This window comes from Astyanax mexicanus, chromosome 17, assembly GCF_023375975.1.
Source record: "Astyanax mexicanus isolate ESR-SI-001 chromosome 17, AstMex3_surface, whole genome shotgun sequence".
Classification (NCBI taxonomy): Eukaryota; Metazoa; Chordata; class Actinopteri; order Characiformes; family Acestrorhamphidae; genus Astyanax; species Astyanax mexicanus.
The window spans coordinates 14,818,949-14,835,671 of NC_064424.1; the positions used below are offsets into that span (position 1 = coordinate 14,818,949).

General features: G+C 37.3%; 1 protein-coding gene across 5 annotated transcripts in view; it reads right to left on the bottom strand.

The window, feature by feature from the left end:
- tenm2b (teneurin transmembrane protein 2b) overlaps nucleotides 1–16,723 on the bottom strand; it is a 386,378-nt gene that overhangs the window by 83,555 nt on the left and 286,100 nt on the right. Inside the window, exon 2 of one of the 5 annotated variants that reach the window (XM_022676171.2) lies at nucleotides 12,395–12,604. The exons of the other annotated variants lie outside the window; for them this stretch is intronic. Within the exon in view, the coding sequence (XP_022531892.1) occupies nucleotides 12,395–12,604 (210 nt within the window). The remainder of the gene's footprint in view (nucleotides 1–12,394; nucleotides 12,605–16,723) is intronic. 5 annotated transcript variants of the gene reach the window in all.

The window sequence follows — 16,723 nt, forward strand, 5'->3', positions numbered from 1 at the left end:
TGTATCACTACTGTAATAATTTTCTTAATCTGTTTTTTTTTCTTTTCTTTTGGGCATTTTTTGTCTTTTATACTTACTGTTGTTTTGTGAAGCACTTTGAGTTGCATTTTAGGTATGATAAAATGTAAATACATTTTTAATTACTTTTATAATAATAATTATAATTATTTTTATTATATAAATTATAAATTTATATAATAAATTATATATTTGAATTAATTCAGGTTCTGAATTAGATAACTTAAACACAATTAGCATTCAAAAACCTATAACTGATGCTATCTAAGCCTGCCTAGCTCTTCATTTAGAATCCAAACGCCTGCTAATCATGCCAAAAATAAAACTCTATACACATATACCAAACAGAGCATTTGATTCCAAACATGCATTATAAACATACAAATACTACACTACTGAAAGGAAATATACCTACCCTAACAATACCTACCTAAACATAAATACCTTATGTTTAATCATATTTAAAGACTCACTTGACACTTCCATAATCCATGCATTTTATTTTAGAATTTGATTATCCACAGTTAAAACAAAGCTCTAGATGTATTCTTAACCTTTGTTCCACCTGTCGTTGTTTGCTTTAACACAACGCCCAGCATCTAAATGAAAACACAATAAAAGAGATAACACTGGCACGGTTCACACGTTCTACAACCAGTCCATGCATAAACCTTCTTTTCCTCCAGTGATTGGGCAGAGTCAAACAAATTAAAATTCATCCAAGGCAGTTTTCCCAACACACAGGACTGTGATTCAAAGCCCTCTCCGAACCCGTGAAAAGAAAAAGCGGTAGAGAGATGAAAGGGGGATTGGGGCCGAGAAGAGATCGGCTACGGTCTGAGGGCCTGGGCCGTGTAATCTCCCCTTGCATGGTTTGCCAGAGCAGGCCAAAACAGTCTCGCAACAAACACAGGGAAGCCACAAAGCCCCCTGCACTCTCTCTTCGCGCCGAGGATGAGAGAAGAACTCTGGAGGAACTCAAACTCCTGACAATAAGACGAAAACACTGGATTATGGGCCGGCAACATGTCCATCAAAGCTGACCCTGGGCTGCTCTTGACATTCCCTCCTTCCTGCACAAAAGTATTGTACAAGCATTGTAGGACTTGCAGTTTTAATATGCTGTGATATCCTTAGCCTGGCTCCAATCTGAAGCGTCCTCTTTTGTTTTTCGCCTTCAGACTTGCCGCTGGAGCTCGAAATCGAAGCGACAGCCATTGAAGGGACCACTGAATGGCCTTGTGTGGCACCGGGCCTCAATAGAAACACCCGGCTGTGTAAAAAGAGGGAGAGCTAGACCGTCTTTCCTTTCACTCGGGAGAAGAACGCGCCAGGAGTCTCAGTGTGAAGTGGACGAGACAGAAGGAGACAATAGGGTCGCTCCTGCGCTTTTACATAACGCACCGCAGAGCTTGCAGGGCTGTGCTAGGGAGGGGGCCCAAAGTCAGTACAGTAATGCAGAGATTACAGGAGACTACTGTTATTAGTGGACCACGTCACGCCGAGCTCGGACACAAAGAAGACCTTAATGTAATGTATATTTCCTGCTGGGTGAGGAGGTGGTGGATGGGCCGGGGGTGGAAAAAGAGGAACGTATCAGAGAAACAAGCGACTTCAGCTGTGCAAAAGAGAGCAGCAGTGATCGGTCGTCCAACCAGGGGCCGCTCCCTTCAACTCCATTCACAAAGCGGACACACAGATTTAACCAAGAACAAGGTGGGGTGACCTTACAGCAGCAGTATAAAGTGAACACATACAGCCTTTTAACACTTACGTCCTACGTGTGCCGGAAAGACATAAAAAAACTTCTCAAACGAAGGCCATTCTTATGATTTATTTAAACTGAACCAGAACCATTACTCTGTTGTTTCATTATTTACAACAAATATGTGAAGGATTTCTCAATTTGTATCTTTTTTTCTTCACTAAATCTAACAAAAAAAAAAAAATTAGGACATTTACAAAAAAGGTTTACAAATGATTTTTTTGTATTAGTTTATAAGCACCTTAAAAGTTATACTGGACAATGTACCAACTACAGTGGTACATAATGTAAATCAATAAAAATAAATAAACAGATAAAAAAATAAATAAATAGGAGTTCTTCTAAGGATTTTAATCTAACAATTGTTTTTCAGATAAGTCAATAAACCTAACAACTAAATGTATCAATTCTAAAGTGTGTGCATGTTCCATTAAATTTAAAAAAGGAAATGAAAAACAAAAAACCTTACAAATTGTATTTCTCTTAATATTTTATATTTTCTTTAATCTCCTTTTCCTGAAATAACATAGTATGCACTGCAAGGCATTAATCTGTACCATAAAACACCTCAGTGTTAACAACTAACCTGTGTTATTTTTATACTTGATTACAGCAATCAATTTCAGACAAACATTTATTATTAACATATGTACATAAATACTAGACTTAAAATGGTTATGATATGGATTTTTTTTCTGGGTAATATGTATTCAAAATTAAAATACACACACTTACAAATAGTAAAGCAAATGTTATAGGACAATTACAATGGGTAAAAAAATTTTTTACACCACAGTCAAAAGAACATCTTGAAAAATGCTGGACAGTGGTGAATAAATTCAACAGAATTCAAGTCCATTTTTTAAAATACAATTTGATTTTCCAGTGTGAAAATAAGACCAGACTACCGTCCAGACGGAAGCTGAGGCCTGAATAAGATTGAATGCGGCTTTGACCTAAAATAGCATTCATTCCTGGCAATGCATAAAGCAGTTGGCATGCTGCGAGAATTCTGAAGAACCAACGCTGCCAAGAAGAAAGAAATTTCACAAATATAACCCAAAAAATAGTCTTGATAAAAAGTATAGCAACATAGCCTCAAATCTTACATCTCACATTTCAGAAATAATGCTGTCTGCAGTCTGAGAGAATACAAATGAAAGAGACACAAAGCGAGACTATCCCGCTTCCGTTCTAAAATAAAACATCTTCGATTGTCCCACATATATGTATCTATTCTAAAGCTAAAATGGAAGCCGAGTAATTAATCATTCAAATCCAAACGTCTTAAGACACAAATAGCAGAGCCGAGCTCTATTTTTCTAAAATCAATTCAATAAACTTCCTTTCCACCAACTTTAAGAGTTTTTTTTAAACAGAAAGTTTTTAAAGCAGTCCTTACAGAAACCTCAAACAGAGGTTAAATCTGCATCCGGGTCCAATTCTTTCAAGACACTGAGGCTTTGCAAAGCTCAAATAAGGCTCTGTGCTGCAGTCAAAGCCTGCTGCCTTTCTGACATTTCCGCTTGCATCACAGGCTTTATGATATCCATTTTATTGGAACATGAAACAGCTGTGAAGCCATTCCGTCTTCTGCCACCAACATTCATTAATCTGCACCAGCCTCTCTCTCTCTCTCCCTCTCTCTTTTCACAAGCCCGAGTTTCTCTCTCCCTGAGGTTTCCGTTCCCCGCCATTTAACAGTGTTTATGAATAATTGAGTTTTGATTCAGTGAACAAACGGCGGTAGCAGACAAAATACTCAGCGAGTAACACAAGGAGGCAGAGGCTTGACACTGGCATGGAAAAAGGCCTATCCGCCCTGATGAATACTTCCTATTCCAGCAGCTGTACTTCACTACTGTAAGAAACACATTTACATTAAATTAAAGGCAAATCAATAAAAAAATGGAAAAAATAGAGGCACATTTACGGAAGAAAAAAACAAGAAAAACAAACAAAAAACAAAACAAAATATAGAACAACACTCTGTGCTGCTTTTTATATTCTGTCTCACTTCGCCACATGTACAGCAATAACAGAAAACAAGAGCCTGCCTCCAATGGTATTATAATCACAAGAAAAGCTCTCAAGATCTGTTATTTTCAGAGAGCTGGACATGAAAAAAATACCGTCGGTAATAATCTAGGAATTGAATTTGTGTTTTCTTCTCACTCTCCTTAGCTGTCAAAGATCCATGTCAGGGGAAGAGAGAAGCAAAGGGAAAAGAGTAAGAGTGAGAGTGAGAGAGAAAGCGCAAAGCTAAGAGGAAAAGAAAAGGCTAAAAGCAATTACTGGTGGGGAGGCTGAGGCGGGATGGGAGGCAGAGAGGGGAGAGAGGCAGCACTAGAGCTTTTGCGGAGCAGCTCGCTGCTGCTGGTGCATGGCGATGCTGAAATTACCGCCGCCGAGCTCCGCTAGGCTACAGGGCCCCGTCATGACAGGGATTAAAATAAATTGCTCGACATGAGCGGTGGGAAACCTTGGAAAAACAATACGAGTAAAAGCATAAATGTCAATTTGGAATGATAAAAGACACAATCTAAATGTGGCAGCAGGAGCCTGGAGACAGAGCTGGGGTAATGGAGCTCGCTGCTTTGCTACTGACTCAGACTGTTTACTAAGAGAGAGAGAAACCGAGAGCAAGAGAGAGAGATGCAGCTTGATTGGACAATGGACAGCAGCCGTCTGTCTTTCTTTCATCTGTCCATCCACTAATTCTCTGCACACTGACCAGGCAATTTTTTTGTCTTCTCCTTTCCCCCAGTTTGCCAAGAGATATGACAACCAACAATATCAGAGTATTTTACTGAGTGTAGACACGAGTACCTCCTCAACAGAGACAGAGAAGTAAACACCTGCAAATCTGTGACTTTATCACACACACACACACACACACACAGACACAGAAATTACACTTACACAAGTACACCACCACCATATAACTATTATTTCAGATGATTAATCAAATAATTTTAATGAATGCAATTAATTAAAAGATTCTACAAACAACAAAAAAATACAATATCAAATAACCAGAATTAACATATCGGCTAACCAAAAATTGAGTCAGAGAATTTTAACTGATTTAAATAAATAATCCTGAAAACGCCACATTCTATACAAACCACAGAACCCAGATTTTATATTCTGATATATATATAACAGAATCTGTAAAACCCAGCCTTACAAGATCCACATTTTCCACAAGTTGTCATTTTCCATTACACATGGAGATTATATCTGCCCAATTTTTTTTTATTACTCTAAACACATATTGCATTACCACTGCCTTTTGGTGAAAATTCTCAGTGAGAGTGTTTAATATCACCATATATATTGTAATGTATACAGACTTCAGCTCATCAGCTGATTCCTAAGCTCTCTGTAAGTTAACCTGGATGTTGTAGAGCTTATAAAGAACAGCAAACTCTAACGACTGGAGTTCAGAAGCAGTGCTTTGAAGCATTAGGGATTGTGTGCCTTATACACGCATTACCTAGGTATGAAGCCAAGGCTGACAATTAAACAGGGTCCATATTTGAAGTTGACTCTTTTAGAAGACTGTGCTGGTTTTGACACGTCAATCAGGTATTTTCCGAGGTCGAGAGAGCTGCACAGGTCTGCAGGCGGCGCACAGAGTGTGTAAGATCAGTTTCGGGCTCTGTAAGAGCTTGTGGGGAGCTTACCCCCTCTGCCTCTAAGAGAATGACGGATCTGCAATGGCCCAAGGACAGCTCTGCTTAGCCCTGTCTTCAATGATCCTTTTTTCTTTTCCTAAAGATTTAATTAAAATGGGTGAAAAAAAAGAGTGATAAAGAAACAGAGACGAGCAGTGAGAGAGATTTTAAATATTCTGCTCACATCATTTTTTGGCCTTGGACACTCATCAGGACTAATTAGAGAGTAATAATCGAACTCTTATGCAACCCTAACAACCAGCTAACAAATGCATCTTAAACACACATGCAAATGTGCTGAAATTACATTCATTATGTCACTATCATTATTTAGAATATAACTTATTCTTATATCTGGGTGACATGAGTAAGAGTATGTATTTTTGTTTGTGTTTTATTTTAAGCAGTGTTTAAAGGAAACTGAGTGATCAAACATTCAAGGCACCACACAAACCTCTGGTGATTTCCTTGTTAGGGATTTTTTTTTCAGAGTGCAAAGACACCAGAAATAGCTAGGAGAAAGAGAAACAACATATGAATAATGCATGGCTAGTATTAGTACGCTAAGAGAGCAGCTCTTTCCAGGAGCTGGGAGCAAGGTACTATGCAGAAGAAGAATGGAGCGAAGGCTGTGGAGAGGTGGAGAAAGATAAGGAAAGACGAAGAGAAAGAAAGAGAGAGAGAGAGAGAGAGAGAGAGAGAAAGAGAGAGAAGGAGGGAGTTGGAAACAGGGCACATCCCATGAATGAGTGTTCACAGGTAGCTGGCTAAATCACCTCTGTGTGGATGACACATCTGACTGGAGCAGGAGCCATCACGCTGCTCTCCCTAATACTACAGGATGGGTAAAGACACAGAAGAATATCAATGCATACCAATTACAGCAGCATGCAGGCCTGCAGACTAGATAGAGCAGGTCACAGTCACTTGCAGTAAATGCAGGGAGATGCGGTGAGGAATGTGGGATTACAGCAGCAGCAGTGTGCTCCCTTAGCACACATCCCTGCAAGCCAGTTCTAAAGGTTCAAAATAATATTGATGCTGACACTTCTCTTGCGTTCACCATTCACTACTACTACTACTACAGACCAGAAGACATTAAATTTCTGAAAATCTCACTAGGGTTTTATTACAAAACTCAAACGCAAGTCTGTTTATTGTTACAAAGAATGAAAAAAAAAGGAAAAAATAAAGATTGGATGGTCAGCTGCACAATATGAAGAAGAAGAAGAAGAAGAAGAAGAAGACGAAGAAGAAGAAGAAGTATATACATTTCTACAAAAAAAAATCCCCCTTAATGTGACGCAGTTATGGACTGGGCAAACTGGAGATGTTTAAATCAATTTGTTTTTGCCTCCCGATCCAATTCCAGTACGTTAGTGCTGACTGTCAACACAGATCCACTCTAATCTTTGTGCTTCTACAAATAATTCTGTACTCAGACATATGTGCTCCTAATAACCTCTACTACTGAGAACAAGTAATAAGACATTCTAAACTGATTAATTAAGGTTCGGTAAGAACTATAAAATGTCTGTTTTATTGCTGTTATAAATTTATATAGTGTGCTTAACACCATTTAATCCATTCTGACTGACCTTTCTGTCCATTGAGCTCCTATTTCCTTAAAAACACTGTAGTCAAATCCCTTTCCGTGTACACATATTGAGGAAAAACCCAGCAAAAAACAGAGGAGAGTTTTTTGCTTTAACTAATGTTCTGTGTACTGTTTGTTTGTTATTGTTATCTTAAAATAAGGTAACAAAAAAGCTATTGTTTAAAAAAGATCTTTCAGCAGTAGCAAAGAATTGTCTGTTAATGGCACCTACAGTAGAATATGCCACAAGTCACTCTGCTACAACCAAACCAGAGGCAATAACAGATAATAAAAAAACAAAACAAAAATAAATAAATAAATTATATATTAATTGTCCAAGAGAATGTCGGTCTTCCTACCTGTAAAAGTGTCATGCTGGGCAACATTTATTACACTCTATTTCTGCAAATGTCCCTGCTGCTCCTGTGATCTTTCTAAAATATAAAATACACTGAATGCCAGAAGTCAAGTGCTCACCTCAGTGATTATGTGCTTTAGTATTAAGGAAGTCAGTACAGTGTTGACTGTACTGAGCTGAAATATCGTGAAATATGTGATTTTTACCGGATCAAAATCAAGTTAAAAATGATCCTCTGCAAATTACTCGCCTGCAAGTAAGGAATTATTCCTATCCTGAACACATGCTTAGGGATATTCCCAGTCTCCTCTCTATGGTTAAAAACATTACATTTTTAACAATCATGAATGACAAAAACTGGATGGATGATTGTATCATTTTTTTGTATCATGTATCAGAGTTTGGATGATCATAAAAAAGTGATTAATCAAAATATCAAAGTTCTCTGTAATGCAGATTTTTTCTATCCATTTTTAAGTCCACCTTAGAGAATAAGACACAGCCTCTGTTTAATTAACAGTCTGCTGGCATGAGGAGCTAGAAAAAATGCTGCTGAAGCCAGTATATTCTGAACAGATTTAAAAATATATAGGCTTTATAAGAACAGCTTCATTTATACAGTTACTCCTCAAATAAGGGTGTGCTGCATAGACTGTGATTAAACGAGGTCAGGAAAAAGAGCCAACATTTGCTTAAAAAACATGAATACTTAAACATATCTCTTGCCCTGCTGTGTTGTATTAAAAGATAAGAACAGGCGATTTTTATGTTTTGGAAAACTCAGCGGCACTAATGAAGGTCATGCCATGTGAGCTATGTTATCACTGGATTCTCTCTGTAATTATCATTCCCTGAGGTATCTGAATGTCACCTTAGCGAAATTCGGAATAATATTGTAGCTGTTTAAAGAAAATGGTAAATAATTCAGTAAAAGTAAATTTTTGGGGGGATTTTTTTTAAATATAAGTTAAAGTGTCCTTTACGGCAAATTTTCTGCAACTTTGGGAATAATTTGGGAAGCCTGATTAGTCAATGGTGTTGACAGTGTAAAAATGCAGCAACATCAGAATTTTAATGAAATGCTTTTTTATTACTACAAATTTCTTTCAGTATCTATCTGAGATAGATACAGAAAGAAGTAAGCAGCATACACTTACACACGTCTACATGCACAGAAAAAAAACAAAAAGTAACATCATGCCAGATTTTATAACGTGAGTGAGTTCCTGAGTTTTCCTCAGTTTGTGAATCTGAGACTAGTCTATTCCTGGCACGCTTAGTTTGCGTGTGATTGATGCTGCTGCACTGTACTGTAAAGCAATCAGTCGGAATGCAAAGCCACAGGAGAGAAAACACAATTGTTATGCTAAAATTTGGAACTTCCAAAGCAATTCGTATAAAGCTCTGCTCCACTGCAGATACCTGCAAAATCTTGTTAACCACCAGCATTATACAGAGAGAAAGGTATTCACTTATTATTAAATCATATTTAAGTAAAATAAATGTTTTTATTTACATTCACATTTCCTGATGCCTGTAAAGAATACGCTATAAAAACAAAATTTAATAGAAGAACAAGATGCTAAATCGCACACTTCACTGATAGTAAGCAGAATACATACGTGGCCTAGTTGAAAGCTATTGCCTTTCAAAGACATGGATTTCACTCAATACAAGATCTAAAGCTGCAGTATTTTGCGTTTTTATTGCATAGGAAAAAGTAGGTGGTATTTTTTTTTAAAGCCTGAAAATTGAGGAAGCAATCTTTTAAGTGTTTCTTTTTTAAGTCACACCTAGCACCACAAAAAACACTGTTGATCAGATGTCACTAACAGAAAAAAAAAACTAAAATAACTACAATTTTAAGAATTGCTATTAAGTACAGTCATTACCTGTGGTGAACAATGTACACAAATTATATATTTGAGTTAAAATCAAGATGATTGTTGTTAGCTCTGATACTCAGTATCACAGTTGTTAGCTCTAATACTGCTCTGCTGAGAGTAGCATTAATCAGTTAGTGGGATTAATTTCTTCATTCTCTTCCTCCATGAGTTTTATCTACACATTCCACAAATATGAATGGCAGAAACTCTAGACTGGCAGAGCAGGAGACGCATATCCAGCCCTGACTGGCTGCTGGCGAGCATGTAGTTTCTGCAGCTGTGCTTAAGCTCCAGAGTGCCATCTAGCAGTTGAACAAGAAACTGCAGTTATATATGTGTTGCTGTGAACCTTAACTGACGTATATGAAATGATTGCCTCTCAAGATCAGCTAATTCGAGAAATATTTAGGCTAAAAATCGACTAATATTGATGCATAGCCAATCAATCTTTCCATCTCTATTTTTATGCACAGCTAGGCCAAAAAGAAAGACAAATTGAGCATAATGTAACAAAGTAAAAAGTAAGATATTTGATATATTTTAGTTAAAGCAAAAAGTCACTAAATTTACTAGTTTAATTCTTTACTGTACACAATTAGTCAATACCTTTATAACCTAGACAAAACATTAATCTGGGAAAGCACAGCCTAAAAATACATAGGCTCAGACACACTGTAATATTCACAGAATGAAATACAGGCAGTGCCCACTTGCATTCATATACTACGCAATATATCTATCTATACATATCTATCAGACAGACAAAAATTAAATTTCAAAACAATATAAGAGGGTGTAATGTTACCAGACATGCAGAGATCCATGTCTGTCATGAACTCTATAGCAGGCCAGAGCTGATTTATGAAGCAGTTTAAGATTAATGACTGGCTTCACTGGCTCGTTAAGTAATGACAAGATAACGTAGTGTCTTAGGTACAAAAGGTTTCGGGAAGCGCTTGCACTTTAACAACTAATCTTAAGATGGAGTTTACAATGCACTTAGCATTACAGGGCTTTCGGGAAACTGGCCCCAGATGATTTTACAGCACCGAGATGAAAAGACTCCGCACAATGGTGCTCACTGAAGAGCTCCCAGAATCACTGCTTTCATGTGAGGATATTTCATTAAAAAACATTCATTGAAAATAATAGAATATTGATAATTTAATTAAAAAGTAAGAGTCATGTAATATGTATTAACTTGAGTGTTTCTGTGTATTGTGATACAAATTCTGTACTGCAAACATCTCTTTGAGTATCATTATTAGTAGGGGTGTAAGAATATCACAATATTATTGTGTGCAATACTGTATAGCAATATGCGAGTGATTGTGTGTTTCTAATACTGTGACAGCTTTCCAAAAATGTAATTAGCAACGAATCACAATTTTAGTCTTGCTTACAGTACTGCAATATATTGCATGTATTGAATTGTAACCCCTGTATTGTGATGAATATCGTATTGCAGGTTCTTCTTAATACACAGCCCTAATGATAAGAAGTGATTTCCACATTTTACACAACCTCATTTCATACACAACAATTTAATTTTTAGCTTTTTCTTCATTTTCATATTTTTATCTAAAGAAGCGTATTTAGTTTAACACATTTCTTGCATTAAAATATATTACACTTTTAAATCTTGTACTAAAGGCACATTTGCAGCATATAGGTTTAAAAGTCTGAGCACCATTAGTCTATTATATAACTGACTAATATATCTGTCATTGGGATGAGCAGAATAATAGTGTTGGAGATGATAATTAAACAGTTAATTGCAGTCTTTTGTGTGAAGTGTATGTAATTTGTTGGTCACAATTTCAGGACTGACAAAGCTCTATTTACACAGCACTATATGCAGCACGTAAGATATGCAGATATACAAATGAATAATTTGTAATAGTTCACTTATCACAAGTTCTCAGTAAAATGCAACTAAAACAGAAACAGAATGTTTCAATATTTTGGAATTTCTGACCTGTAATGATTAATGTGACACAAGCCATGGTTTTGTGAGAAAGAAATTAACTATATACTGCATATTATCAATTTACCATTCAAAAACTCCAAATGCTGAAATACACACTTGACAAGACTCGAGTTTTTAATCAGAAAGACATTTGGGGAAAGTATACAAATAAATACAAATCAGTTATATCTATTTTTAAATGTAAACTTTAACTTTAGTGCTTATATAGATAAACACAGGTACAACAGATGTAGCGAAACAGCAGGGAGAAACAGGCTGCGAGTGCACACAGCGTGTGTCAGTGTGGCAGCGGTGGGATCGTTTTAAATCCCCTTCCTTTCCCACCTTCCTCCCACAGAGCAAGAGCCAGTTCCCACACCTCTCAGAGATACTGTTACACAAAGGGTTCCACTGCCACATCTCAAACTTCTTAAGGTCAGATTTTCACCTTTCATATTCTAATGAACAGTACAGTGAATCCGCTCTCTTACTGTGAGATTCTTCTGTGGATTTATAGTCCTAATATTTTAATTCCAAGACAATAGGAGTCTCAACATATTAATGGTGGGAGATACAGTCTGAAAGTATTCCAGCATATTTACTAACTTTTTCTAATATTTCCCAGCGTGACACTGCACATCATGTGATGTGACTGATGTGAATGCCCACACTGCGATGGCACTGCTGAGACAGTATATTGTGCAGCCCTTACATATATATAAAATTACAAATGTTCCTGCACGACAAAGTATGTACAGTACTGGTACATAAAGTAGTAGTAACACCTTACATCAATAAACCAGAATTTTTTATTTACAACTAGCATATCATTATCTTATTATTATTACTTTTATATATTTTTTTCCATTTAAGATTTTTTAAACCATTAGTATTTTGTATTAGCATTAACACATTCAGCATACATAAATGCTATAAAATAACATGGAATTAAGTCTTTTAATTCCAATTATTATTATTATTATTACTACGACATCCCACGTTACACTCAAATAGAGTTGCAAACTAGCACATCCACAGACTTTAAGCAGTGAGAGTTGAGAAGCCGAGAAGGATGGAAAGAGATGAGGAGGAGAAAGTGGCATGTCATGGGAAGCTCTTACCAGCGATGGGGGGCTGTGCACGGAGCAGGTAAGAGTTGGGGGAGAACTCGTCGTCAGGAGGGGGATCCAGCATGGCGTGAGAGGAGCCGCTGTCCAGCAGGGGCATCTGGCACTCCCTGATGGACGGGGCAGCGGGGTTGTGAGGGCCGGAGGGGGGAGGTGGGGTGGGGGGAAGCAGGCTGGACGACGGTGTGGGAGGGAGGGGGCGACCTGAGGAACAAACACACAAACACACACAACACATAGAAGTGGGCAAAGCATTTTACTTAGTGGAGTGGATGGCTTCAGGTGTATGTCAGATGAAATTTGGTGAGAACAGTGTGAAATTACGACAGCATTCCTTCACCGCAGCAGGCACATTTAGTATGCGGAACAATGCAGACATGCAGATACACACACTCAGACATAGTCCTAAAAAACAGAAATAGAATATATATACAAACATATTTTTAAAGGTAAATGTTGCTCAGTTGTCGAATGCTAGCTCTACTGTCCAGGGTTCAACTACACACTGCAGCAATTACTTACTATGTTCTCAAACTTGGGAAAGATTCTTCATCTGCTACAGCACAATGAAAATGAGGCACAAAGAGACAAGAAAGCCTAGCTAGACAAAAGAAGCACAGCTTTGCAAAAGAAGAAGCTTAACATCAAAATACCTGACTGAAGACAGAAAAGGAAAAGCCATCCTCACTCATCCAGATAACCTTTTTCTTTGATGCCACTGGGCTGAAAGGAGGTCAGCTTTGATGTGCTATGTTGCATTTTAAATTAATCATAATGTACTATCTTTTATTAGTTAATAAAAAATATATAGAAAAAGAAACCTTTTTCATCTGAATAAGTCCATCTGACATACAGTCAAGTCAAAATGTTTTGCTTCCAGAATGGACTTATTTAGAGATTTAGAGCAATCAAAAATTATTAAAGTCTTTCAGCTTTAATATATATATATATATATATAGATATATATATATATATTTTTTTTCTTTTCTTTTCTTTTTTTTTTTTTACAAAAAATGGCATTAACATAGGCCTTTCATTATTACTGTTTTTTAACGGCCAAAAAATGTCCTAGAAATTATAAATGATAAATTATATTACTTTCTAATGTTATAAATTATTTTTGGTTAGTTTTATACATTTTAGCTCTGGCAAAGTTTAAATCGCATAAAGCAAAAAGCTGGCTAACTGAGAATTTGTTTAAAATTTGAAAGCATATAGTTAACACAGCATTTTATGATTGCCTGGAATCTTAGCGTGAAATTTGTTTTACACCACAAGCAGCTTCAGATTGCCTTGCATTAAAATATAAGCTAGCTATAAATGTGAATTCATTCTGCTAACACCAGTCACCCAGTTCTATTGGGTGCTATTCATGCCTGTGCCATAATAGTGCCTTAATGATGTGACAAAACATTTGTTTCAGATCACAAACCATTATTTCCCCCTCTACATCCAGTTTCTTTGGTCCTAATCCTGGCACCCCCTGCCCTGCAAATTTATGGCTGTCCCTTCTCTTAACACATCTGATTCACCTAATCAGCTCATTAACAAGCGCTTTTAGAACTGCAGTAAGTGTGTTAAAGCCGACAATCCTCTAAGATGTGGATGCCAGGACCAGGGTGGAAGAACACTGCTCTATATAATCAAGTTTAAAATGCAAGTGAACTGCTAATTAATAATAAAACATGATATACTGTATTTAAAAAAAAAATAGTGATTTATTGTTTTTCGACATTTGGCTCACCCCTGATGCTAATACATTACAGAAAAGGATTCAGATAATGGCCTTTTATGTGCAAACACAACGACTCGATATTAAGCAACTGATTATACCAAGTCACGGCCCTGTGTGCGTGTGTAAAAAAAACGACCTCTTGATGACTGCTCTGGTGTGATGGAATGGTGTCATCAGGGCCCTCTGGCTTTTTCTCTGACCACAACAAAAGTGCTCTTAGGCAGTGTGAACACTGCTGCTAATTTAATCAAGCCTATCAAGCCTGCTCTCACGGCTACTCTGCCGCCTCCGTGTAGCCCCGCTAAGGATGAGGATCACACACACACATAAAAACAAGCACACACATCCTCACACACTAACTCCAAATGTAATGAGATTTTGATTTTACATCTGCTTTCGGGCCATCGCTGTGAAAGGAAAGAACAACTGCACCGTCACTTCTACTAGCCACCATAGAGACTCCCTTCAAGTAGAAAGATGAAGAGATGGGAGATGTTACAGAGATGTTAAAGACATGTTACGATGTGGTCGGACAGAGAAATAGAGTGACAAATCACGCCATAACAAGGCAATTTATCACTCAGCAGACCCCTCTTTCTCTTTTAGCCAACATTAACACTGGAGCACCTTACAAAGAGAAGGACTATGCAACAGGCAGTTTAGTGAGATTGGTGGTGGGGGAGCATAAACCATTATTTTGCTCACTATGATGAACCAAAGGCAATCTCTTCCTCCTGCAGAAGGAGTAAAAAAGATTTGCCCAGTATTAAAAGTGAATACTGGTATGATGTTATTCCAAGAGATTTTAACACGGACTTCCATTATTATTATGATTACAGTTTTTCTGTAACAGCAGCAATATAAAGAAAATGCTACATTAGTGTTTTTTATCAAATGAGCTAATTACATTTTTGGTCTTTTATGGACTCAGGGTTCAGGGGTGTAAGAAAATATTAATAGCGTATCATAATGCAATATTTTATTTTGCAATACTGCATACAATTTCAAAAGCAAAGTATCAATTTTGAATCAACAGTATGAATCAAGTGTGACTGGTGTTAGACAGTTCTTTTAGTGTTGTAAAGTGTTTAATCCTCACCCTCTAAATATAAGTACTGTACACACTGTCATTAGATCCCACTGTTCTGACTGGTTAAAAAGTAAACCTATCTTTTATTTAGATTTAAAATATGACAGTTTGTCTTTTATACTATAGCATTATATAAAAGTGTCCTTCCACTAAAATCCACATTTTTTTATCTTCTTTCTTGTCTCTCTGAGTTGTATATGCATGCTGCACATAAAACTGTTCCTCAACCTCCATTGTCTGCAGTGGCTAGTAAAAGAAATTTTTCAGAAAACGAATCGATCAGGAAAAGCACCCATGTCTACGTCAACTCGTGAATTATTATTCATGGCCTCACCCACCTTGGCTTATGGCCACCCACAGGCAGAGCTAAAGCCAGGCAGTGGCACAACTAGACTCACTGAGCAGTGAAGGAGCATCACAGTGCTGCCAGTCAGATGCAATATATTTGCAGGTATGAGCATGAGCAAGAGCCGAAATCTTGTCGTTCGTCTCTGCCCACTTCTCCACCGGACTAAAGCAGTATTATACCAGATCAACGGAGTACTTTTTTAAAATTATTTTTTATTATTATTATTATTTATTTTTATTTATTTTATTTTTTTTACAAAAAGGGCATTCCTTCATACTAGAGACCACAATTAGACATTTTATAATAAATGAAAAAATTATGGAATGACACCTTTAAGCATTAAGTGTCTAGTGTGTTGGCACCCAGCAGAAAGTAACAGGCTTACGCCCCACAAGTGACAGTGCTTTTTTTTTTCCCTGCATTAATGCAGACAAACAGAAAAGCTCCATCCAGTTTAATTCACTCCAGTCCTTACCCCCAACTCCCTGCTCCTAAGCCCTCTGTATTTTTTTTTTCTCAATCCTCTACTACTATCTACCATCATCTCTCCTCCTGCTGTCACCTACCTCCCACCTCTTAGCGTTTACACATGACTACTAACCTGGCATGTTTTTCCTCGCTTGCCACCCGCATGCTTGACCAGTGGCCGCCTCGCTTTCTCCTCTCTTCCTGGTATCCTGCTGTGACTGTGTACACACACGAGTTTGGTCTGTGACATTTGCAGAGATTTATCATGTTGGTGTCCGCCAAAATAACAAGCAAAGGCGAAGAGGACCACCGGGACAGAGAGAGCGAGAGAGAGGCCGAGAGAGAGCGAGAGAGAGAGATATTCTGACTCTGGCAGAAGCACATTGGCATGAGTCTAAAATCGAGACAGTCACGATCCAGGAAATTAGTCAGAGCTAATTGCATTATTACACCACTGACATCCACTAATATCAATTTCAATCTACTCTTCAGACAGAAATGTACCTGACTATTGGTGTGCCAAGTCAAGTAATGTTTGGGATTTCAGTGTAATTTTAGAAATGCGTGATAAAAACTAATCAAATCAACATCATTTGAAAAAATGCTTAAATATTTTAAAACGCAGTAGAATTTTCTCCCAATATTCAATTGTTTACAAATTTTCAAAGGATGTAATTGCAT